This window comes from Heterocephalus glaber, unplaced genomic scaffold (genome assembly GCF_053883595.1).
Source record: "Heterocephalus glaber isolate CG9 unplaced genomic scaffold, H.glaber_assembly_v1.0 deba00001111, whole genome shotgun sequence".
Taxonomy (NCBI): Eukaryota; Metazoa; Chordata; class Mammalia; order Rodentia; family Bathyergidae; genus Heterocephalus; species Heterocephalus glaber.
The window spans coordinates 749,555-773,896 of NW_028258194.1; the positions used below are offsets into that span (position 1 = coordinate 749,555).

The window sequence follows — 24,342 nt, forward strand, 5'->3', positions numbered from 1 at the left end:
TACTAAAGGAAAACTGAAATTAAAACATCTTTTGCATTTCCAAAGGACTTCGTTAAAGAGCCAAAGGGCCCCAGGAGGACAAGGCCAGGCAGGGACCCCCAGAAACAGACAGTCGGGTGAGGCTGAGAGAAAAACACACCCAGAAAACCAGACAAACTCAAAGTGCAAACCGGCAGAAAGCTGGAGCTCAGTACTTCGCACTGCCAGAAAGCAGGCTTCCACAAGAGAAGCGAGTTCTCTGGAGGGAGAAGGGAGGTGGCAGCAACGGCCGATCCCGTTTCTGAGACTGCTGTGGTTGCTTCCACTGACACACACTCAACACGAAACCCCTGAGGTCTGCCTGCTGTTCTACCTGAAAGTACATGAAGTTCATCAGCTTTGTGACCTCAGGCTCCAGAACCTCCACAGTCTTCTCATAAATTTCCACTCTGTTGGGCTGCTCGTTACATTTCACCTGGGACAAAGAAGGGAGTGTGAAGGACAGGCTGCGGTCCAGCCCAAGGCCGGGGGAGGCGGGGCCGGGCGGGCACCTGCGGGATGGCTCGAGAACAGCTCCTCCAGGTGTACAGCATGACGGCGTACTCCTGGCCCTCCTCCAGCATCTCATTCTGCAAAGCACAGGGCAGTCAGAGGCCGGGCAAAGCACCACGGCCGAAACGTGGGCAAGTGCCCTGGACTATCCTGACACCTCCACACCGAGACAGCTGGCTGCTGAGACGCTGCCACAAACACCACTCGGCCTCTGGGGCCAGACAGCCACGGGGCCTGAGGCCAAGGCGCCCTGAGCAGCTGCCATGCAGGTGTGCGGCTCGGGCAGTCCAGGGACAGTAACCAGGACCTGGGCCTGCCACTGCTTTGAGAACTTCGCTCGCGTCCTGTTCTTTCCTTCATACTGTTTCCTTCCCAAAAAATGGTTTTAAAAAATCACACAGATGTTCTTTAAAATGTCACCTGCCTCTGGCAGTGTTTCTACACTGCTCTAAAAGAATCACAGCCTTTAACGCTGTAACTTCACATCTACTAGAAAGATGTTAATTACACAAAAGGAGAAACTAAGTGAAAGTGCAAGAACAGTCAACTGTAGACATTAACAAAATGGGCCACACTGCCACTACAGATTACTTTCTCTGGCTCACTTTCGTGACATGTGGCGATGTTGGCAAATTCATTAAAGTATGTAATTATGCCAACACTGCAACTCTCTTGGAAACCTACTCCCCTATGAGAATGCCACAGTGTGTGCAGGGGGCAGAGAGTGAGCCTACTGGGAGAGGCACCTCTCAGAACTCTGGCCTGTTTTCTCTGGGCCAAAAATATAGCACCAAATTTCAGAAAAAGCAAATATTCCTTCTATAGTAAGAAACCAATGACACAGGGAGCATGCCATTCGTTTTCTCCCTTTTCTGCTCTACACAACAGGATAATACCCAAAGCGGCGCCTGCATTCCTCTGTGCCCACCCCAGAGAGCACCAAGGCCCAGGCAGCGTTACCATGCTGGAGTGGACGGTCGCCTGTTCAATATAGCGTGCAATGCCCGTGACAAACGCATTTCTGTCTTCAAAGTTAGTGTTGAAGTTTGGCTGCATGGAAGAGAAATGCCAACACAGTGAGGTCTGAGCCACCAGCCGTGTGCTCCACCGCTGCTGCTGCCCCCCGGGGAACCCACCTGGTACAGCAGCGAGGATGGTGGAGGCTCGATACAGGGCTGCTGGTCGGGCAGGGGCAGCTCCTCCAGGAGGTCCACATTGGACAGCGCGTCCTCCAGCGTCACCTGGGCCGCCATCCTGGGCCAGGACAGGACACAAAGCCACCTGTTAGGTGAGGAAGCCCAGCAGGTTTTCTGAGGTGCGCCCCCACTCCTTCTCCCAAGGGCCCTGGGTGTCACTGATGCAATCACGGGCAGTCCTTGGGGCCAGATTAAAACCAGGACATACGGAAGTTAATCAGGGCACAGGTCCAGACTAGGTAACTCTGAGTAAACTAAGCCCCGAGTGAGTTAGCATACCAAAATGGACTAGGAGGCCTAAAGAAAAGCAAGAGGCAAAGAACAGGTCCCTAACAAAATGAGAGACCTTGAAGGAAGTAAAATGCAACTGAAGCAGTGCGCCCTCAGGACAGCCAAGGCCTGCCTGAGACGCAGGAGCATCCTGCCCCAGTCACACACCAAGAACTACAGACTCCCAAGTCTGAACTTCCAGAGTCTGGCTTACAGAATGCCCTTCTCCAACTAGCACAGAGCACTTCTTTTATTCTTGCTAATAAACAGAATTTGGCCCTGCTACTTGCTGTTTTGTCGGCTTCAACCTTCCTTGCCCCAAAACAAGGACCCAAAAGCTCTTAGAGGGATCAGTTATGAGGTGCCTCTCCAGGAGCCGGCGGGCCAGGCAGCGTCACAGTGCAGGAACACGGGCACTGCCTGTGCCGTCCGTCCGCTCCCTCGCTCACACCCCACCGCTCACAGCTGCTGTGCCCAGGGCTCCCGAGGGTCTGACAACGCCAGCCAGGCCCAAGGAGGGGCAGCACCTCCCCAGTGCCCGGAGATTCCAGGGAAAAGATGAGGGCTCGGCCCAGCTGACAGGCAGCCCTCAGGGAAGGCCTCACACACCGAGAGCAGAGCACTGTGTGGCCCAGTGGGTGCAGTCAGCCCTCCGCCCCTCCCACTGAGCCTGCTCTGACCCAGCTCGGGACTGGAGGAGCAGGCCGGCCGCAGATGGGGCGCTGGGGACAGCCTCAACCTGACTGCGCTAGGCAGGAGCCGGGGAAGGAGAGCAGCGAGGGGGCTGAGGGACACTGAAAGTAGAACCTCAAGTCAGACAGTGGCGGGCCTGGTCAGTGCACAGTGGCCACTGGCTAGAGATCTAGGAGGGAAGCCCCAAGGACCCGGAAAGCCCCAAGGGCTGTGTGAAGGGAACTTCCAGCCCGCCCCACACCATGTGATCCAATCCCCTTCACACCAGACCACACCCAGGCCTGGATGGCCGGGGTGGCACAGGGGGCAGATCCACCCGGCACTAACACTGACCATCGTGCAGAAGGCGGACTGCATCTGCCAGGTCCTCTGCCTGTTAGAACAGAAACACCAACGTTCCCTCTATCACCTAGCACAGGTCCCTGATGTCCAGCTGCAATCCTAACTGCTCGGCACACGATGATCCAGGAATATCGCAGATCCTCCAGGAAAAGACAACCCAGGAGCCCAAGGCCAATACAACACAGACACTGCAATTATCTACACAACCTAAAGGCAACACCATGAAACACCCTATAAATAAATAACTGTAACCCTCCCAGGCAGATGAAAAGGCTGGAAGTCAGCCACAGACAAACAAAAAACCAAGAAGACCCAAATGGAAATTTTAGAGCTAAAGATACAACAGAGAGGGCGGGGGATTTAGCTCAGTGGCACTGAGCCTGTCTCACAAGTGCAAGGTCCTGAGTTCGATCCCCATACCAAAAAAAAAAAAAAGATACAACAGAGAAAATCTAAAAACACCTCACCCGAGGTCAAGAGGAGAGCAGAGATTCAGTGAACTTGAAGCCAAAGCAACCCAAACTACCTCATCTGAACCCCAGAGAGAAAAAAGGGCAGAAACAAAAATAAAAAGAGCTTTAGGGACCTTTGGGACAAGAGAACAGGTCTAATGTCTGTGCAAGGCTGAAGAAGAGCAGAGGCAATTCCTGAAAACTCCAAACTGTGGAGACGTCCGTTTACACATACAAGAAACTCTCCTGATCCCAAGTAAAATAAACCCAAGGGAAAACAGTTGGAATAACTGGGCTTCTCCTCAGAAACCAGGCAGCCAGGCGTGGAACCCACACAGGGCACTGAGCTGCACCCCATCCCCGCCGGGACCGGCCCTGAACACGAGAGAAGGACCAGCTCGGTGGAAGCGACGGAGGCAGCACAGGCCAGAGGCCGAGGGCAGCTCTGGAACTCCGGAAGTGAAGCCAAGACCCGGGGAAGTGGCCAGGACTTCTCCTACGATCCTTTAGGGACACGCTCGGTAGAGGGATGCAAAGGTACAACACCAGCGCACAAAACAACTCCCGAGCGACACCCAGCTCCATACAAATACGGCCCTAAATATTTATACAGAAGTAAACTATATAAACCTAAGTCGGTGAGCACAAAGTGGGAGGCAAACCTGTATGGCGGTAAGATTTCTACATTCTACTAGAACTAGTGAAACTGTGCTTCTCACCAGACTGTGAAAAGCTAATAAGCATATTTTGTAATCCTCAGAGCAGCTACTAAAGCAAAGCTGTATGAAGCAAAATAGAAAGAAAGTTAAAATGTAATACCATGAAATGTTCAAATAACCTGGAAGAAGGTGGGAAGGGGCTGGAGAGCAGCTGGGGCAGAGCACACACTCGGCATGCAGGAACACAGACCTAAATCCAAACACGTCAACAAGATTAATTGGATAATCTAAAAACACCAATTAGGGCCAGGGATTTAGCTCAGTGGTTCCGGCACCTGCCTCACAAGCAAGGTCCTGAGTTCAATCCCCGGTATCAAAAAAAGGAAAAAAAAAACCCAAACAAACAAACAAAAACCAACTCTCCGGCGGGGATTTAGCTCAGTGGTGCTGCCTCCTGCCTCGAAAGCTCAAGGTCCTGAGTTCAATCCCCAGTGCCAAAAAATAAAAATAAAAACCAACTCTCCCAGGCATGACGGTACATACCCAAGTCCCAGCTACTCTGGGAGCTGAGACAGGAGGATTGGAGATTCAAGGCTCGCCTGTGCACCTTAGCAAGACCCTGTCTCAAAATAAAATATAAAAAGGGTTGAGGCGTATAGCTCAGCGGTACAAACCCTATAAGTTCAATCTTCAGCTACTACATATACACAAATAATAAAATTAAATTTAAATTTTACAAATGTCTTAGTGTTTAAATCCCAACCCATATATGGTGGAGATTCACCTCAAATAGAAGTAGGCAGACTGGAAGTGAAGGCGAAATGGTCACTAAGCCGGCAAGCACTAGGCAAAGGGACCCAGATGGCCGTCAGCACCCGCAGCGTTCAGGGCAGGGGACTATCCGGATGAAGGGGACCCAGGGAATGACGGGGCGGGCGGGGGCCCCAAGACGAGAACCCTGAATGCCAGCGACACGACGTAGGACAGACGCAGACACAATCCAAAGGAGAACCAGGCGCGTCCGCAGCCGCAGCTGGAGAAGCAAGCAGCTCCTCACGGTCACCGCGCGCAGAGCGGGACGTTTCCGCAGCACCCTAACAGCCCTCAGTTCGCATGCTTCCAACTTTAAACTGGGGCGCAGCAGAGACTAAGGGGGGAACCTGGCCGTTTCCCTTTCCAGCGTCACAAATGCCGGTCCCACGAGTCAAGAAAGCAGCACAGGACGGCTGGGCACAGAGCAGACGCCCGGCCCGATCGCTGTCCCGCAGCACTGGCCCGGGAGGCCCCGGTGCCCACGCGGCCGCCCGGCCACGGAAGGGGCCCCGGGAGCAGGCAAAGGGACCGGCCAGGCCCCACCATGCGCCTGCAGCTCAGCTGGAAGATCCACTCTCGCCCCCACCGAGACAGCGGAGAACCGCCAGGCCACAGCCCAGCAGCCCCCCGTCCCTCTGCCCGCCCCGCCCAGGAGAGGCCTGCGACCTCCCTGGAGGAGGAGAAAGGACCCTAGCAGGGAGAACTGCCAACTTACAGGCTGGGATTCATGGGACTGACACATTGTGTCACTCCCAAGGAAAACCCCAAATGCTCAACTTACTCCAAACCACGGTTGATGGATTTCCTTCTCTATATAAGAACAGAAGTCCTGGCAGGCGTGCTGGCTGGCGCATGCCTGTAATCCCAGCGCTCAGGATGCTGGGGCAGGAGGGTCGCTGTGAGTTTGTGGCCAGGCTGGGCTAGATTGTAAGTTTAAGGCCAGCCTGAAGTATATACCAAGATGCTGTCTCAAAAAACAAAAAATAAATAAAATAAAAATTTTAAAAATAAAGAATAGCAATATTGATATGGTCATTCAAACCATGGAATGCTACTCAGCCTTTAAAAGGAAGAAAATTCTGGCACACGCTGCAGCATGAGTCAGCCTCGAGGGCCTTATGATGCTAAGTGAACTAAGCCAGGCATAAAAAGGCAAATCCTGTATTTTCCTTTTCTTTGGTTTCTTTTGGAAACAAGGTCTTTCTATGTTGCTCAGGCCAGCCTAAAACTCCTAGGTTCAGGCGCTCTCCTGCCACAACCTCCCAGCAGCTGGGACTGTGTGGGCGTGCCATCGGCCAAAAGGGCAAATCCACGCGTGCCCCTTCTGAGGGTCCCGAGATGTCAAGCTCACAGGCCTGCGTGCAGGCTGGGGCGCTGCAAGCTGTGTTTAATGCGGTTTCCCTTTGGAAGACGAAGAGGGCTCTGGACAGGGCAGCGGGATGGTCGCCCAACAGTGCGAATGTACTGAGTGCCTCGGACCTGAACATCCAAAACTGGTTGAAAAGGTGAGCTGCAGCATTACACCACAATTCCAAGATGGCAGGCAAGAAGCAGCAGTCTTTACTGCAGGTAAACCCAGCACCGATCAGAGCTCGCGGACATGCAGACTCAGACTGCAGCAGGGACCTGCTCAGGGGTGCTGGCTTGGCCTGGCCTGGCCCCAGCCCCCAGGCATCCCACACAGGCCTGGTCCCCAGCCTGGCGCCATGGGGAGGTGGGGCACAGCAGAGGAAGCGACACCACCCGGACAGGGTATGGGGCCTGGGCCGCTTCCTGCCCCTGCCTCCAGGCTGCCCCATCACGCACTGCCCACCATGGCCTGCTGCCTCACACAGGTCCACAGGCCACGAGCCAAGTGGCCACAACGCCTCTGAGGCCCTGAGTCAGAACCAAGCTTCCCTCCTGATAAGGCGATTAACTCAGGGAATCTGTTACAGTCACGGCACCTAACACAAAGGGCTCAGCAAGCCACGCCTCTGCTACTCTGTCTTCTAAGCAGCTTGGACTTGAAATCCTGAGTAAATCAGATACTTAACCCTTTGGTCTCATCACAGTTTCACAAAATCTGACATGTTTACCAAGGTAAGTTAAGGTCTTAATTAAATAAATGACTGCTTGGGCCGGGGATATGGCTTAGTGGTGCCGCACCTGCCTGGCAAGCGCAAGGTCGAGTTCAATCCCTGGTACCGAAAAAACAAACCAACAAATTAATTAATAAATAAATCCCTGTTTGTGCAAACAGAAGTAAAGCAGTCATGTGTCCCACAGTCACATGTGGGTTGGCAGTGGGGAGCCCGAGAGATGATGACAGCGGAGATGACAGCGGAGCTGGCGCGTTCCTGTTCCCTGGTGGCACCACAGCCATGGTGACGGCACCACAGCCATGGTGATAGCACCATGGCCGTCTCCCACGCGCTTGTGTGACACTGGTCCAGAAAAGCCCACTGTGCTGCCAGCTGTGTAAAAGTACGGTGCACACAACTATGTACAGCACAGAATACTTGAAAAGAGAACTGATACTGGCATATGTATTTGATACACTGTTGCAATCCTTACTTTGAAATATACTTCTACTTACAAAACAAAAGTCTGCCGTGACAGACTGCCTCTATGCCATGGCCGCAGGCAGCTGTGCATCCATCCCTCGCGCACATCCAGAGGCCACGCTAACCTCTCCCATCTAGGCCTGCGTAAGCAACACCACCTCTCTGACACTGGTCTCAGAATCTGCTCCTGTCCGTAAGCAACGCACAGCTGTACTGGCACACCGGGTACAGGCCTGTTCATAAATACCGGCCTTCAGGGGCTGGAGCCAGGCAGAGGGGAAAGAACAGGCCTCGGAGGCCAGGATCTTTACAACGGCAGCAGCCAGCTGGCGCACGGCTTCCAGGCACAGGGCACCTGCTCTGAGGAAGCCCAGGGACCCACAGGCGGGAAGGGAAGACAGGTGAGACAGTGGGGAGCCAGGGGTGCTGGCCCAGCACAGACACACAGCAGGGGCCAGAGGAGTGGGCTTCAGGCTACATCTAAGAACGCTGAGCCAGGGCCAGGTGGAACGAGAGCAGTAGCCTTTGTATCTGTTAAGATGGAAACTGCCAGGGCAGCTCAACACCGAGACTGCAAAATGCGGTGAAGCCACACTCCGGAAAAGGCAGAACTGAAGGCACTGCTGCCTGGCGCGGCGCCTATTCCTCTGCGTGCACGGCCGGCCTGTACGTTGGAGGCTAAGCCAACATGGTCCTCTCCAAAGGAGTGCTTCCTCAGAAAGAGGGTCCCGTCATTTCCAAACTACTCATCCAAAGTCTGAACGTGGAAACAGTTCACCTAGCTGTATAACCAGGCAAGGACAAATACACAATGTTTCTGCTAACATGTGAAGGGGTGGGTTGATTTTCTTCCTCCTCTACATGCAAATAACAGCACTTCTCAGAAAAGCACTAACTTCCAGTTTTTTTGTGCAATCTGTTCACACATTAAAAAAAAAAAAAAAAAATCCTGTCTGGAAGAAAAGCATACTTTTTGACTCATGCCTTTCTCCCCATAGTTTAGATGGCCAAGCGTGGGAAGGAGCCAGATGAAGCAGGGCACACAGCTGCCTAATGGGGACAGCTGCCGTGACCAGCTGGGCAAAGGCTTATGATTGAAAACCAAATCATTCTCCAGCCCAGCGCTATGCTGAATAAATCCTTTCTCATGCACAAAAATTTCAAATTTCGTTTTCAGAAACAGCAACTCAAACTAAGCTAGCCTGAACGTCACGATACCGAAGCACTGAAGCTTGAAACGCAGTGTGCTGAGGACTTGGGGTCTGCGTCTGCCGCCACCCAACATGGCCTCACCCTCGGCCTGCAGCCCCTGCAGCTAGAAGCAGGGTCTCCCGAGGGGCGGCCTCTGCCTCCTGAGCCCTCCCAGGCTCCTGCCAAGGGCACCCCTCACTGACCCAGACCCCACTGGCCGAGCACCCGCTCCTGCCATCCTTCTTTTCTATGCTCGGATCACATCACTCTCCTGCGTCAGTGCTCGGTGGCTCACTGCCTATGGCCACGTTTTCCAAACCTTGTTCCATGGAACCCTGGGGTGCCTCGCAATGCCAAGCAAATGCAGCTCTGCCTTTACCTACTTATATATTGCGACTGCTTCCAAGGGTTTGCATGAAAAAAGTGTTCTGATAGTAAATAAATAATAAATAACACTACAAGGCAGGGAAGGGGTCTAGTTTGTACAGAATAAGGCCACTCCCTCATGTGACAGTGCAGCACTGTCCTCAGTAGGACTCTCCCTCACTGGGGACTCCATGGTGCCTGCAGTTCCCACTGCCCCAAGGGGGCCCCTCAGGAAAATGAAAATGCTAACAAAGCCCGGCCCTGGGCTGAACCTGCCACAGAGCCTGGCTGTGTCCTGGCCTGACAGAGCCTGGCTGGGCGGGGTCCTCCCTGGGGGGCTCCGTGTTCTTCTCCACAGTACAGGATTCAGACAGCCGCATGGTGTGATGTATCTTCTTAGTGATGGATTTCCAGGCACGGAGACCTGGCGCACTTTCAAAGACAGAGAGAAGACAATGGCATTCCCAGCTCAGTCCACTCTGCTGCGGCGGGGGCTGGTGTCAGGGGACAGACACTCAGGGAGGAGGTGGACCAACCTCCAGACAGTGTAGGGGCTCCCCAGTCACAGACGGGCTGACTCTGGAGGGCCGGGAGGTCACTGGCTGCCTCTGTGTGGCCACAGGCTCCCTAGCATGCATGGGCTCCATGCTCTGCAGCCACGACTCAAGGCTGTGGGCAGGTCAGCCTGAGCAGCCCCCTCTGAACGCAGTGAGGCAGCTGCTGCATGCAGGAGGCCAAGGAGATGGCCACGCATCAGGCACCAGCTCAGTGAGGTTCTTTTTTTTAAAAAACAGAAAACTACATGGGGCCACAGATTTAGCTCAGTAGTTCCACCACCTGCCTTGAAAGTGCAAGGTCCTGAGTTTGATCCCCAGTACCAAAAAACCCCCCAAAAAACCAGAAAACTACAGCCCAGTCTTTTTAATGAGCATAGGTACAAAAATCCTCATTAAGATTCTAGCAAATAGAATGCAACAAATCATGGAAAAGATCATACATTATGACCAAACAGGCCTCATCCTAGTGAAGAAATAATGGTTCGATGTATGCAAATCAGTCACTGTAATACATTCCATTGACAGATCCAAGGACAGAGACCACATAATTGGCTCAATAGACACAGAAAAATACTTCGACAAAATTCAGCATCCATTTATGACAACAACCCTGAAAAAACTAGGTAATGAAGAACTTTATCTCAATCTGATAAAAGCCCAATGGCAAAGTTACTGCCAGCATCACATGAAATGCAGAAAAGCTCAAAGTGTTCCTTCTGGAATCAGGAACCAGACGAGGGTGTCCAATATGGCACTACAACATTAGCCAGAGCAATCAGACGAGAAAACACAATAAAAGGGCTATGTATAGGAAAGAACAAAGTCAGTGGGGTTCTTAGCCAGCTCCAGTGCTGCTGCCTGGAGGGGAGAGAGCGGCCTGCCCACCCTGCTGTGACACCGAATGCCCCTGCAGCGAGCACTGAGGAACAGGTCCCCAGGCAACTGGGTTCTCCCTGGGTTCTCCTAGAACAGAGAAGTGGCAGGATGCCAGCCAGGCGGCACACACCACCCTCTGCGCCCTTCTTCCTGTCCTTCTCCTTACCCAGGAAGTGCCTACCTCCCACCCAGCAGCCCTGCTGCAATTCTTCCCCTGACCTAACCTCTGTCCTCTCTCAGCGGCTCCAAGGAACTCCACCACCCGCAGGCCTGGGCGGCTTCTACCCAGGGCCATCTGGGCTGCCAGTGGCTTCCTGAGGTCAAGTCCACATCAGCCACTCTGCTCACCCCACACCACCCCTCGGTCTCCAGCAGACATCCTGCCATCGGGTTTAAGAACATCGGCATCAACCCAATATCCTCCCTCACACTCACTGAGCTCCACATGCGAGGCGGCCTCGGAAACGCTGGGGCCTCACAGGAGACTCCCACAGAAGCCCAGCCTTTGTGCACGGGCCACGCCTCACCCCCACTCCAGGCATGAGCCGAAAGGCAGGACGAAGAGAAGGCATTTTTCTAGAGAACCAGAATTCCGATCTGGCGGCACAAGAGCTGTACTCAGGCCACTGAGCCTGCACAGCCGGGACAAAAGTAGAGAGCAGTTCTTCCACCAAGGCCAGGAGAATCTTCTGCAGCCTAAGGACTGGGAGCCCCTCTGGGTGTGGCCCACACTCCACAAAAGCCTACCCTTAGCGCCCACAGGCAGAAAAGCTCAGCACGAGTGTGTTCTGGGCTCTCTCCGGGCAGCACATCCCGGACGGTTTAGTCACAAGATGCTTGCAAGCTGCAGGTGGGTTCGGCCAGGTCCCTCCCACACAAGCCAGGTACTTCCTTCAGAACCCAGGCGCTGTTTCCATGCTTAAGTTTAATAAATGAAACAGCATCCACAGAATGGGAGAAAAGTCACAAACTATGCACCTGACAAGGTGTGATTATCCAAAAAGTATGAGGGACTCAAACAACTCAATAGTAGAAAAGCAAACAATCCAATTTAACAATGGGTAAAGGGCTTATTTCTCAAAAGAAGACATACAAATGGCCAATGGTAATGAAACAATGATTACTACCACCAGTCATCAGGGGAACACAAAGTAAAACTGCAAGGAGACTCGCAGGATCCCTCTGGGAATGACTATTATCTAACAGGAAAAACACACTGGCAAGGATGTGGAGAAAGGGAACTTCCATGCTGTGGGAGGGAAATAAACTGGTACAGTCATTAAGGAAAACAGTATGGAGGTGCCTCAAAACTAAAAATGGAACTACCACATGCTCCAGCAATTCTGGTAGAGGGTACAAATATAAATATCCAAACAAAATATCAAAGAGCACATCAAAGAGGCATCTAAACAATAATGTGCACTGTAGCAGTTCTTTCCATTTGCGTTTCTTTTATGACATTAAACACGCTCCTATCCAGTAACCAGCTTTTCTTCTGTGACTTGCCAGTTGGAGCTGTCCTCTGGAACCTGTTTGTTTGTTTGCTTGCTTCTTACCATTTCACAGGGCATCCGCATTACTAACGGTACTAGAGATATCGAAATGTTGGAAGAGTCGCTGAGAAACCTTTTCCAGGCCAAGTGACTTGCCTTTTCATTTCACCTTTTTCTTTGAAACAGTTTTAACTTTGCATTTTCGGGTGTTAGGGATTGAACCCAGGGCCTCCGAGGCAAGGTTTTAACTTTTTACGTACTGAACATCAGCCTTTCCCTCTGGAATTTCCGCTTTCGCTTCTAAATTTACCAAGCAGGGAGAACTCTGCCAGCCCAGGCCCAGGGGAGGAAGTGGTTTCTAATCATAGTCCCTGTCTCAGCAAAAGCCAAAGTACTGCCCATGTGAGAAACAGCATTAGGGTAACTCCAGAGAATTAATTTAGAAGCGCTACTGAGATCCATTCAAAGCTGAATGAACTGGTAGAATTTTCTTTTTTTTGGCAGTGTTGGGGAGGAACCCAGGGCCTCACCCATGCTAAGTACTTTTTCTACCAAGAATGTGTTTTGCTAGACCTCAGATACATAATAATTTTTAGGAGTCTGGTGTGCTCTCAAATTACTGTAATTGGTTACCTTTAGTAACATCAGACATACGAAGGCCTGTCTGCAGCAAAAGCTGGATACTGCTTGTAATCCAGTGAGCCCAACCTGTCCTCCACCGTGTCCTTCCCTGCCTTCTCTCGAGTAAGTTGCATTTCATCAATACATACTGTTTTCTTGTTTGTTTGTTCCTGAGCTCAAGCAATCCTCCTGCCTCAGCTTCCTGAGTAGCAGGAACCACACGCGTACATTACCATGCATGGCTGCTTACATATTCTTAAAAGGCACTTTAGAAATTAAGGCTTTAGGGCCGGGGATTTAGCTCAGTGGTTCTGCCGCTTGCCTTGCAAGCACAAGGACCGGAGTTTGATCCCCGGTACCAAAAAAAAAAAAAGGAAAAGAAATTAAGGCTTTATAAAGGAATACCAGGCGACGTAGAGTCATTCAACCTGCTTTTTTTCCACAGTCACAGGGCATCCAGAAATGACGCCTGCCAGGTGAATAGCACTCCACTGAACTGAGGAACCAGTCTACATGGTCGGGCTTCTACTGATCCACAAAGGCTTTCGACAGAGACCTGGCGGCTGTGCTGTGAAACCACTCCTGCACACCAATACATGCACAATACCTCGATCCCAGTGCTCCGCACACTTTTCTATAAAGGACCAGAAGGTAGTAACTGTCCAGTAGGTGTACAGGTTAACTATCCTTCATCCAAAATGCTTGGGACCAGAAGTGTTTTGGATTTTAGATATTTTCTTCCTTCTTTCTTTCTTGTTTTGTTTTTGAGGCTGGCCTTGAACTCACAGCCATCCTGCTGCCCCAACCTCTTGAGGGCTGGGGTTACAGGCGCACAACACCATGCCAGTTTTGGGTATTTCCTTTGATTTTGGAATATGTACCAATACATAATGAGAGATCTTGTGGATCAGACCCAAATCTAAACACAAATTTCAGTATGTTTCGTATTCTCCTTATACACATAGCCTGAAGGTAACTTTATACGATATTTCTAGTGTGCCTGTGTTGTTTTGGGGTGTGTGTATGTTACTGGACATTGAACTCAGGGCCTCCACACTGAGCTACATCACCAGCCCTTTTTAATTATTTATTTCTTCTTAAATTTTGAGACAGGGTCTCACCAACTCACTAAGTCGCCCAGGCTGGGCTTGGACTTGCAATCCTCCTGCCTCAGCCTCCTAGAGGAGTGCTAGGATTACAGGTATGCACCACCGCACCCATGTGTGCTGTGTTTTAAATGCAACCCTTCACATATGGTCAGGTATGAAATGTTTTGTTTGTAGTATCACATTGGCAGCCAAATGTTTTAGATTTTGAACCATTCTGTATTTTAGACTTTCAGGCTAGGCTTGTCAACCTGTGTGAGAGAATATCTTTATTCTTAGAAAACATCCACAGATGTGGCTGGGGAGTAAAAAGCCTCAAATCAACGGAGAAAAGATTTTTCTGTGTGTTCTTTGTAATACTGGGCTAGGGATCAAACCCAGTGCCTCATACATACAAGGCGAGCACTTAACCACTGAGCCACATCCATAGCCCTGTGCTGTTTATTTTTGCAATGATTTGTAAAATTGAAATTATTTTAAATTACTACAAATGGAACATTTCCCTGAAAAGCTTTGGTGACCATAAAGGAAAAAGAATAAAGCGTTCAAAACAGACTCTAATACCTCCTTGCCCTGAGCTGTGGAGTGGCCACACCTCACTGCTGGGCCCATCTGCACGCACTGCAGGTGAAAGGCCCCTTTCCAACCACAGCACCCACCTGGGGCTCCCTCGGGTCCCGGGGTCTCTCCGCTCGCTCTCCCTGGGAAGGGGTCCAGCAGTTCTCCCGAGGCACTGCACATGGGAACTGTGTGGGTCACAACTCCCCCAGCCTGTGTGCCAGGCCTGCCAGCACCAGTACCCAGGGCAGATCCCTGCTCCTGGTGGGGGCCTGGCACCATGGGCTCTGAGGTCAGCTGGCTCCAGAGGTGAGGACACCACCTCCTGGCCACATCCCCATGCTGCTAGCACTCAGCTGGCCTGTGGGAGGAGCAATCGTCTGGAGGGCAAATTATTAAAATACAAAATAAAAATTCCCCCCTACGATGGCTATGTGGCCACCTGGGAAGGCCAGGGTTCCTGGCCACGCATGGTCATGATACAGTTGGAAGGGGGCAACCTGCTGAACAGCACAAACACACACCAGGCTCAAAACCGCAACACAGGCAGAAAGGAACACCTCATCTCCCTCAGACCATCCTCTGAGGGGGCTTTAATGCACAGACATTGTACAAAGGCCAGTCTTTTCCTTGGAATGATACGGAGCCCTCCTATTAGAAAACCTGAAACCAAGCCAGAGCTGCTGTGATTAGGCCCTCACTTGTGGCCACCGGTTGTCCAGATAAGATATAAGAGAACAAACAGCACAATGGCAATATAAATCCTATTACATGACTATTTACATTAAATGTAAATGGACAAGACATTCATATAAAAAGGCAGAGATTCACAGAATGGATTAAAAAAGCACTGATCAACTATAAAATCAGCTGTATTCTGTCTAGAGACGTCCATTTTATTTTATTTTTTTCCAGTACCAGGGATCGAACTCAGGTCCTTGCGCTGGCGAGGCAGGCAGCGGAAACACTGAGCTAAATCCCCGGCCCTAGAGATGTCTATTTTAAATTTAAAGACACAAATGGGATGAAGCCAAAGAATGGAAAAAGATGCACCATGCAAAGAAACTCCAAGAGAGCAGCAGTGGTTATTAATAGCAGACAAATGCTAGATGCAACAGACTTGGAGAGAAAGTGGTACTGTCCAAATGGGGCTAGTCTTTCACAGAGTTGACCAATGAAATTACTAACAAAGAACGGCAAAAAGGATGCATATTGGGTGGGGGATGTAGCTCAGTGGTTCTGCCGCCTGCCTCGCAAGCTCCAGGTCCTGAGCTCGATCCCCGGATCCGAAAAAAAGAGTGCTTATTGGAAGAATAAGAGCAGAGAAAGCTCTCATTGCTCAGAAGAAGCCCAAAAAAGGGTTGCTGGAGTGGGCTCTTTGTCCAGGGGCCAGGTCTCTAAGGTGGGCTTAGCCTATAGGGTTTGGATATGGACTGTCTATGCTCTCTTTTGGCCTGCATTCTTTGGCTCTCAGGAGTCCTGCTGATAATTAAGAAAAACCAAATAAAAGAGAGAAGAGAGTCAGTTACAATGGTCCTTCTCATAGTTGCTTTTACTTTCCTGAGCTTAGCACTCTATACGGTTTGAGTTAACTCTTGACCCTGCGCATGTGTTATTTTTCCTCCTAAGGCTGACCAGCCCAACCCCATCCTAGGCCTTGTCCCTCAACAGCTGCCTGTTTATAAGCTAAGTAGCTAAGCCCCCTCTTACAGCAAGAGGGTAATTCAAAACTAACCTGAAGATGGTGAAATACAAACAGGAAGCAGATCAGAGCCGCTCTGGAATCAAGACAGTTGAAACAGCTACTCAGAACGAAACCTCCAGGAATCAAGAAAGAGCCACCAGGAAAGCTAAAAATCATAGAGAAACAGAAGACAATGTAGAGAAAAGAACACAGCAATCCGGAATCCCAAGCCCAGCTCCCAGGGGGAAAGGAACCCAACACACAAGCAAAGTAAGCCGAGGAGGGCCTGGCACCCCCAGTGATAAAAAAGAGACCAGTAGTGCCTCCCCAGGAAAAGCCCGTGGCTACCGTGAACTGCAGATCCAAAGACGGGTTGTACTTTGCACAGCAGGCTACCTAGAGAAGACATCAACTACAGCAGCAGCAGTTGTGTCTTGGACAGGGGCAACCAGGAGCCACTCTGAGGGGCTTATTACCTGAGACAACTCCTCTGAGGGTCAGAAGTCAGCGTTCCTGGGGCCATCCTACCGCAAGACTGGGCGGGGGACAGTCACGAGAGACACACCACAGAGAGGAGAGGCCAACTGCCCACCCCTGAGATGGCTAAGCAGCCCGGGGGGCACAGCGGTCAGCAGCACTGCCTCTGGGCTGAGGAGCCAGAGGAGCCTGTCACACCGAGGTTGGTTTTCTTAGGGGGCTGAGCCTGAACACAGCAGGACTGAGGAGCCCAGCAGATGGCTTGGCTCCTCGGGCTACTGTTTTTTAGCACGGAACTGGTCTGTTTGCTTGCCACCTGCCAGGGTGACCAGGGACCACGTCTGCCTGGGCATCTGAGCTCCTGGGTGCACTGACAGGTCTCCGGAGCCTCAGGGATCTGAGCAGCCCACCAGCTGCAGAGGTTGGGACAGCAGGGCTGGGAGCACCTGAGGTCACAAACAAACCCTAAAAGCCTGCAGATGAACACAGCTCAGGGGCAGACAACACACCACTGTCTGTTTCTGCCCGGAGGGAAGAGCAGAGCAAGGGAAGCTTTCAACAGCGAGTGACTGTTCAATAGGGAAGGAACACGAGCCCGGGTTGTGCCGGGTGCTGGGATTACAAACCTGAGCCACAGTGCCTGGGTCACCACCCCCATTTCTATTACTACTTTATTATTATTACTTTTAACCTTTATTAATTTTTAGGCTCAGTTCACCCCATATTATTATTCCTGCTTGCTGCTCTACTGTTACTGGTGGTATAGTTGTTGCTTTTAATTAGTTTTATTGTATGTCAGTATCTGGTTGGTCTCTGAGTGGGCCAAGTCCTCCAAAGAAGGCTGGACTCTAAAAAGACCCTCACGTCAAAGTGAAGAAGCCCGGGGACATAGCTCAGCAGCACTGCGCCTGCCTGGCAAGTGCGAGGTCCTGAGTTCGATCCCCAGTATCAGAAAAAGAAAGGAGAAGAGCCATCCATCCCAAAAGATGCACAAATGTTCACACAGAAACAGAAGGGTGAAAAAAACAAGCCCAGGGCTGGGAATGTAGCTCAGAGGCACACACCTGCCTCACAAGGACAAGGTCCCGAGTTCGATCCCCATGCCAAAAAAATGATGACTATAAACAACAAAGCTATCACTCAAAATTAAAGGAGAAATAAAGACCTTCCAAATAAGTATAAGCTAAAGAAATTCATTACCACTAAGCCAGCATTGCAGAAGACACTTAAAGGAATCTTATATACAAATGAGAAACAGGTAAATTATTGAGAATTAGAAAAGAATCAAATATTAGAAAAACAGAGCCGGGCGTGGTGGTGCATGCCTGTAATCCCAACACGTGGGAAGCTGAGGTAGCAAGACTGCCATGAGTTCAAGGCCAGCCTGGGCTACATAGTGAGTTCAAGGCCAGCCTGAACCGCATAGCGAGACTTTGTCTCAAAAAAACAAAAGCAGGGGCCAGGGATGTAGCTCAGTGGTGCCACCACCAGCTTTGCAAGTGCAAGGTCCAGAGCTCCATCCCCGGAACCAAAAAACAAAAAACAAAATACAGAAAAATCAGAAATCTCAAATAACCTAATGATGGGCCAGGGATTTAACTCAGTGGCACCACGCCTGCCTCGCAAGCACAAGGTCCTCAGTTCAATCCCTGGTACCTAAATAAATAAAAATAACATAATGATGCAACTTGAGGTCTTAGAAAAAATAAGGACAAAACAAACCTAAAAAAGGAAAGAAATAATAAATGTTAGAGCTGAAATTAATGAAATACACAGGATAATGAATAATACACAAGATCAATGAAACAAAGACTTGCTTCTTTGAAAAGATTTCAGAGGATTAATAAGCCCTGAGCCAAGTAACCAAGACAAAAGACCCAAATCAGTACAACTAGAAAGGAAAAAGAGGATGTTTCAACAGACACCACTGAAGCCCAGCGGGCACCAGGGGCTGCTTAGAAAACCCAGTCCAATATTTGGAGACTCAGAAGGAAATGGATACATTTCTAGACACACATAACCTACCAACACTGAACCAAGAGAGTGTAGAAAACCTAAACAAATCAATAACAGAGATAGAAGCAGTAACAAAAAGTCTCCCAAAAAAGAAAAGCCCAGCACCAGGTAGGTTCGCTGCTGAATTTTACCAGACTTTTAAAGAACTAACACCAATGCTGCTCAAACTACTCCATGAAAAAGAAAAGGAAGAAACACTTTCAAATTCATTCTGCAAGACCAACATCATCCTGATAGCCAGCCCAGACAAAGACACAACAGAAAAAGAAAACTATAGACCAATGTCCTTGACGAACACAGATGAGAAAATACTTAATAAAATACAAACCAAATTCAAGAACACATTAAAAAGATCATACTACACTATCAAGTTGGTTTTGTCCCAGGAGTACAAGCATGGTCTAACATGTGCAAATCAATACACCACATAAGTAGAATTAAGGATAAACTCAAATGCATCTCAGTTGATACAGAAAAACCCTTGAAAAACATCCATATCCCTTCACGATAAAAGCCCTGAAGAAACTGGGTACTGAAGGATCATACTGAATACAGTAAAGGCCATATATGACAAACCCGCAGTCACATCACTCTGAATGGGGAAAAACTGAAAGCATTTCCTCTGAAATCAGGAATGAGGCAAGGATATCTCCTCTCACCACTTGTATTTAAATAGTACTTAAAATTTTAGGTAGAGCAATTAGGCAAGCGAAAGAAAAAGAGATGCGAATAGGAAAGGAAAAGTTAAATTATCCTTATTTGTAGATAATATGACCCTACACTTAGAAGATCCTAAAAACGCCACCAAAAAAGATTTTTAGAGCTGATAAAACAATTTAGAAAAGTAACAAGATAGAAGATCAACATTATAAATCAATAGCTTTTCTATACCCCAGTGAACTAGCTGAAAAAGAAATCAGGAAAACATTTCCCTTCACAATAGCTTAAAATATAAAATACCTAGGGATGAATCTAATGAGGATGAATCCAGAGGTAAAAGACAGCTACAATGAAAATGTAACACTGAAGAAAGAAATGGAGAGCCAGGGATTTAGCTCAGTGGTTCTGCTGCCTGCCTCGAAAGTGCAAGGTCCTGAGTTCAATCCCCGATACCAGAAAGGAAGAAAGAAAGAAAGAAAGAAAGAAAGAAAGAAAGAAAGAAATGGAAGACACTAGAGGACAGAAAGATATCCCCTGATTATGGATCAACAGAATTCATAGTTAATTAAAATGGTCATAATACCAAAAGTGGTCTGCCTATGCAATAAAATTCACATCAAAATAAGAAACACAGAACTAGAAAAAATTTAAACTTCATACAGAAACACAAAAAAACCAGAATAGCCAAAGCAATTCTAAGCAAAAAGAGCAAGGCTAAAGGCATCAAAATAGTTGATATCAAATTATACTACAAACCATACTAACAAAAACAGCACAGCACTGGCACAAAAATAGACACACAGACCAATGGAGTAAAATAAAAGACAGAGAAATAACCCACACAACTGGTCATCTGATTCGTGACAAAGGAGCCAAAAATTTATATATACCAGAGAAAAGATGGCCTCTTTAACGAATGGTGCTGGGAAAACGGAATGTGTATATGAAGAAAACTGAAACTAGATCCCTATCTGTCACACAGTGCAAAGATCAACTGAAGAAGGATAAAGACCTAAGTATAAGACCTAAAACTTTTCTCCACTGCTGGTGGGAGTGCAGACTGGTGCAACCACTGTGGAAATCAGTGTAGAGATTTCTCACAGAACTAAAACTAGAGGTTCCATTTGACCCAGCTATCCCCCTGCTGGGTATCTTCCCGAAAGAATTAAATGCATCTTACCATAGCGATATATGTGCACCCATGTTTATAGCAGCAGAGTTTGTAATAGCTAAAGCTTGGAAACAGCCCAAGTGCCCATCAACTGACTAGTGAATAAAGAAGATGTGGTTTTTTAATACAATGGAGTAATACTCTGCCACAAAGAAGGATGAGCTTGAGACATTTATAGCCGAAGGGATGGACCTTGAGACCATACTCTTAAGTGAAATCAATCAGACACTCGTTTAAATACCTCATTGTTTCTCTGGTGTGAGAAACCGAAAGTGGAAATAAGGACTGAGATGTATAATGGATGTCGGGAAATGGGAAGAAAATATTCAAATGGGAAGTGGAACAAGGGAGGAGGGAGGGGAAAAGGAAGGAAAGGACAAGAATAAAGTGAAAATAGAAGGAGAAAATGGAAACAAAGCTTTTGTACATGGTGGGGGGATAAAACAAAATAAAATTTATTTTATAAACAACAAGAGGGAGGCTGGGGATTTAGCTCAGGGGCACCACACCTGCCTTGCGAGGGAGCGCAAGGTCCTGAGTTGTCCCAGGTACAAAAACAAAACAAAACAAAAAAACACAACAGCAACAAAAACAAAAAAACAAACAAAAAAGACCTAAAACTTTGAAACTGCTAAAAGAAAGCACAGGAGAAACACTTGAAGCTACACGTACCGACAAAGTTTCCTGAATAGGAATTTCAATGCGACAGGAAATAATAGCAAGAATCTACAAATGATAATACATCAAATAAGGGGGCCGGGGATTTAGCTCAGTGGTTCCAGCGCCTGCCTCATAAGCACAAGGTCCCGAGTTCGATCCCCATTACCAAAAAAAAAAAAAAAAAAAACATCAAATTGAAAAGTTTCTGTAATAACAAGGGAAACAACTAACAGAGTAAAGAGAAGGCTTACAGAGTAGGAAAACTCTTTGCAAGCTACTCTTTTTTTTTTTGGTACTGGGGTACTAGGGATTGAACTCAGGACCCTGTGCCTGCGAGACAGGTGGCAGAACCACTGAGCTAAATCCCCGCCCTGTAAGCTACTCTTTTGACAGAGGATTGATATCTAGAATATACAAGAACTGAAAAAAAATTAACACTGAAGATCAAAATAGCCAATCAAGAAATGGGCCAATGAAAAATAAGAACCAAGATACATCAGGTAAAGGTACAAGATCCCAATGATGAATGTGACTGTGCTGTATACCTAAAATGTACCAATAAACTTAATCTAAATAAATAAATAAATGGGCAAATGAATGGAACAGACAGAAGTACAAATGGCCATTAAGTATATGAAAAAATGTTCAAAGTCTTTAGCTACTAAAGACATGCAGTAACACTTTTAGAAATTAAAAAGATTTGCGTGTGAGTCTTCATGGCACCCTTACTCAGAAGAGGCTAAAGTAAAAACAAGCAATGGTTCACAAGCTGGTGAATGGACCAAAAAAAAAAAAAGGAAAGGAAAGTGTTCTCTCCCTACCAGAGAGCACAGTTTAGCAATAAAAAGGAATGAACTATTGACACACACTAACAGCTTCAAGGCACTTTGAAGGAAAGCAGCCATACATGGAGACCGATAGTGTAATACTTGCATTTTTGTTAAATGTCCAGAAAAGGCAGCTTACAAGAGACAGTAAACTGGAGGTCACGTGGTTAAGGGTGAGGAATGGGGATGAGCAGTAAACAGTCAAAGGGGTCTTCCTGGGTCATAAATCTGATCTACAACAGATTATAATATGCAAGCTCTACAACTTGGAAACCTACTTAAAATTCACTGTACATTTGAAGTAGGTGAATTTCACAAATGGGTAGTCATTCCTCAATAGTGGTCTAAAGTTTTTTTTTCCCTTGTACAGTCAAAAATAGGTTTATTGGAATGTTTTTAGTTAAAATCGAAGGCAGAAACATTTAGTTTTTGTTACACCCATAAACATGTGGAAACTGCTTACAGAGCAAATGTATTACAAAAAGAATGACATCCTTGCAAACACTGGTGAAATGGTTATGGATCTCCTTTAACATAATGAATGATTTGGTTCTCTACATAGGCTTTCGGACCCTGAGCCTGACCCCCATCTTGAGGCAATGATGCAAGACCTTATGGCACTAAAATATTAGTATGAAATACTGTCATTCAGTGTTTGACTACATACACAAATAATGAACTGGCAAGTATCTAGTTTCAAATTAGATCCTTGGAATACAGCAAAATAGTGATCTTTGCTTTATACAATTAGTACATTTTGTTGGAAGGGAAGAAGATAATTGGACATTCTCAATGGTCCAATTTGAAGTGATACTTGCTTCTTAGTTTCTTGAAAAAAGTTTTGAAAGTTATATACATAGGTTTCATTTAAATTACACAGCAATCTTTTATTATTATTTTCCCAGATCTTCTTTAATGAGGTGCTCCGTCATCAGATCAAGTATGATATTTCACAACTATAAGAATTATGATCACTAGCAAAAGGAAAACAGCAACCAAAGCCATGATGGCTTTTATTTTGCATCCGAGCCACCACATTTGCCTCTGAAGCTGTTTGGATCTGTTGCTAAAAGCAGGTGCATTATCCGATAAGCTTTCCGATTTGTCCTGTAGTTCATCTGGTCTCTCCCCTCGTTCAATTACCTTTGTAATATTTTCTTGCATGACATCAATAACTTCATCCACCTGATTCTGAACGTGCTTAATTTTATCATTTCAAGGTCCAAATCTTGGTCCATTTGGACCCCTTAGAAAAAAGTCCTCTGCTTCATCTGAATCATCTCCCAAAAGATTTCTCCTTTCACTTCTCACAGAACCAGTGACGTCATCATCATTTAGGTGGTGCTTGAACTTGGGAGGCATACTTTTTACTCCTGCAGTACTTCTCTAGTTCCCAGTAAAATATTCACCCCCTGAGGCTTCCGGGAGCTCCCAGCAGCTCTCTCGGGCAGCCTGTGGCGGGCAGGCAGCCGCGCGGAAAGGAGCGAGGAGCTGCAGGAAGACCGGCGAACGGACAGCAGGGGCACAGTCGGTCTAAAGTTTTTGTTTTAAAATCATACTGGGCCTGGGGGTTTAGCTCAGTGCCACCGCACCTGCCTCGAAAGTGCAAGGTACTGAGTTCAATCCCTGGTACCAAAATAAATAAATAAAGTAAAATCATACTGGGATTTTTTTTAATGGAATTGTTAAAAGTAGAGATCAATTTAAAGAGAACAGAGGAGGATCACTGAGTTCACTACCAGCTTAGTGACTACTTAGACTACTTACAGCTTAGGGTTACTTAGTGAGTTCAAGGCCAGCCTGGACCACATAGCAAAACCCTGTCTCAGAAAACAAAAAAACCCACAAACAACAAAAACAAGGGCCCAGGATTTAGCTCAGTGGTTCCACCGCCTGCCCCGAAAGCTCAAGGTCCTGAGTTCCATCCCCAGTACCAAAAAAACAAAGCAAAGAATCATCTTTGATTACTTTCATCATTTTGTATCTTTGGACATAACAAATCTTATATATGTGTTTGATTCAATTTATGCCTATTGACTTAAGCTATGGAAATGATTTCTAAATTTCATTTCCTAACTGTGCATTGCTGCTATAAAAATAAAATCAATTTGTCTGCTGGTGTCAGATCTTGAGTCATCACTACTGTCTTTTTAGTTCTAGTATTTTTTTCACAGATTCCGTGGATTTTTCTATGCAGATAATCATGTCTGCCATTAGGGAGTTTTATTCTCTTTTCCTAGCCGGCATGCCTCTTATTTCTTTGTTGTACTGGCTAAAGTAAGGCATTTACACCATTCCCACGTAATCAATTCACCTTTCCTGTGGCCTCTAAGGGCTGGCTAGATTTTGGTAGCAAAAACAAGCGTAACTGGGCAGGCTGCAGTTGAAGCATCATACTAAAAAGTGTTTCTCAAACACAAAAGCTTTAGAAAGCTGCACAGCGCGCGTCCCTTACGCCCTGGTGCTTTTCCAGTATCACGATCTTCACAGCAATCCAACGAGCTGTGCGTTACCGTTAGCGCAGAAGAAAGGGACTGCGGGAGGCGCGCGCGGGCTGGCCTCCTCCCTGGCCAGCTC

The 24,342-nt window shown here is 47.8% G+C and overlaps 1 protein-coding gene and 1 pseudogene across 3 annotated transcripts in view; both read right to left on the reverse strand.

Annotated features, from left to right (window-relative positions):
• The window catches only part of Cyfip1 (cytoplasmic FMR1 interacting protein 1), a 75,210-nt gene that overhangs the window by 47,922 nt on the left and 2,946 nt on the right, over positions 1-24,342 (reverse strand). For 2 of the 3 annotated variants that reach the window (XM_021250149.2, XM_021250151.2), the window contains exons 2-5: positions 1,668-1,785; positions 1,492-1,581; positions 531-608; positions 353-454 (exon numbers count right to left, since the gene is read on the reverse strand). In XM_021250149.2, coding sequence (XP_021105808.1) covers positions 353-454; positions 531-608; positions 1,492-1,581; positions 1,668-1,784 — 387 coding nt within the window. In that variant the 5' untranslated portion in view covers position 1,785. Of the gene's footprint in view, positions 1-352; positions 455-530; positions 609-1,491; positions 1,582-1,667; positions 1,813-24,342 lie in introns of all 3 variants that reach the window. The other variant, XM_087210105.1, reaches the window with a different exon arrangement.
• LOC101715467 (vesicle-associated membrane protein 4 pseudogene) lies at positions 22,552-23,290 on the reverse strand (annotated as a pseudogene).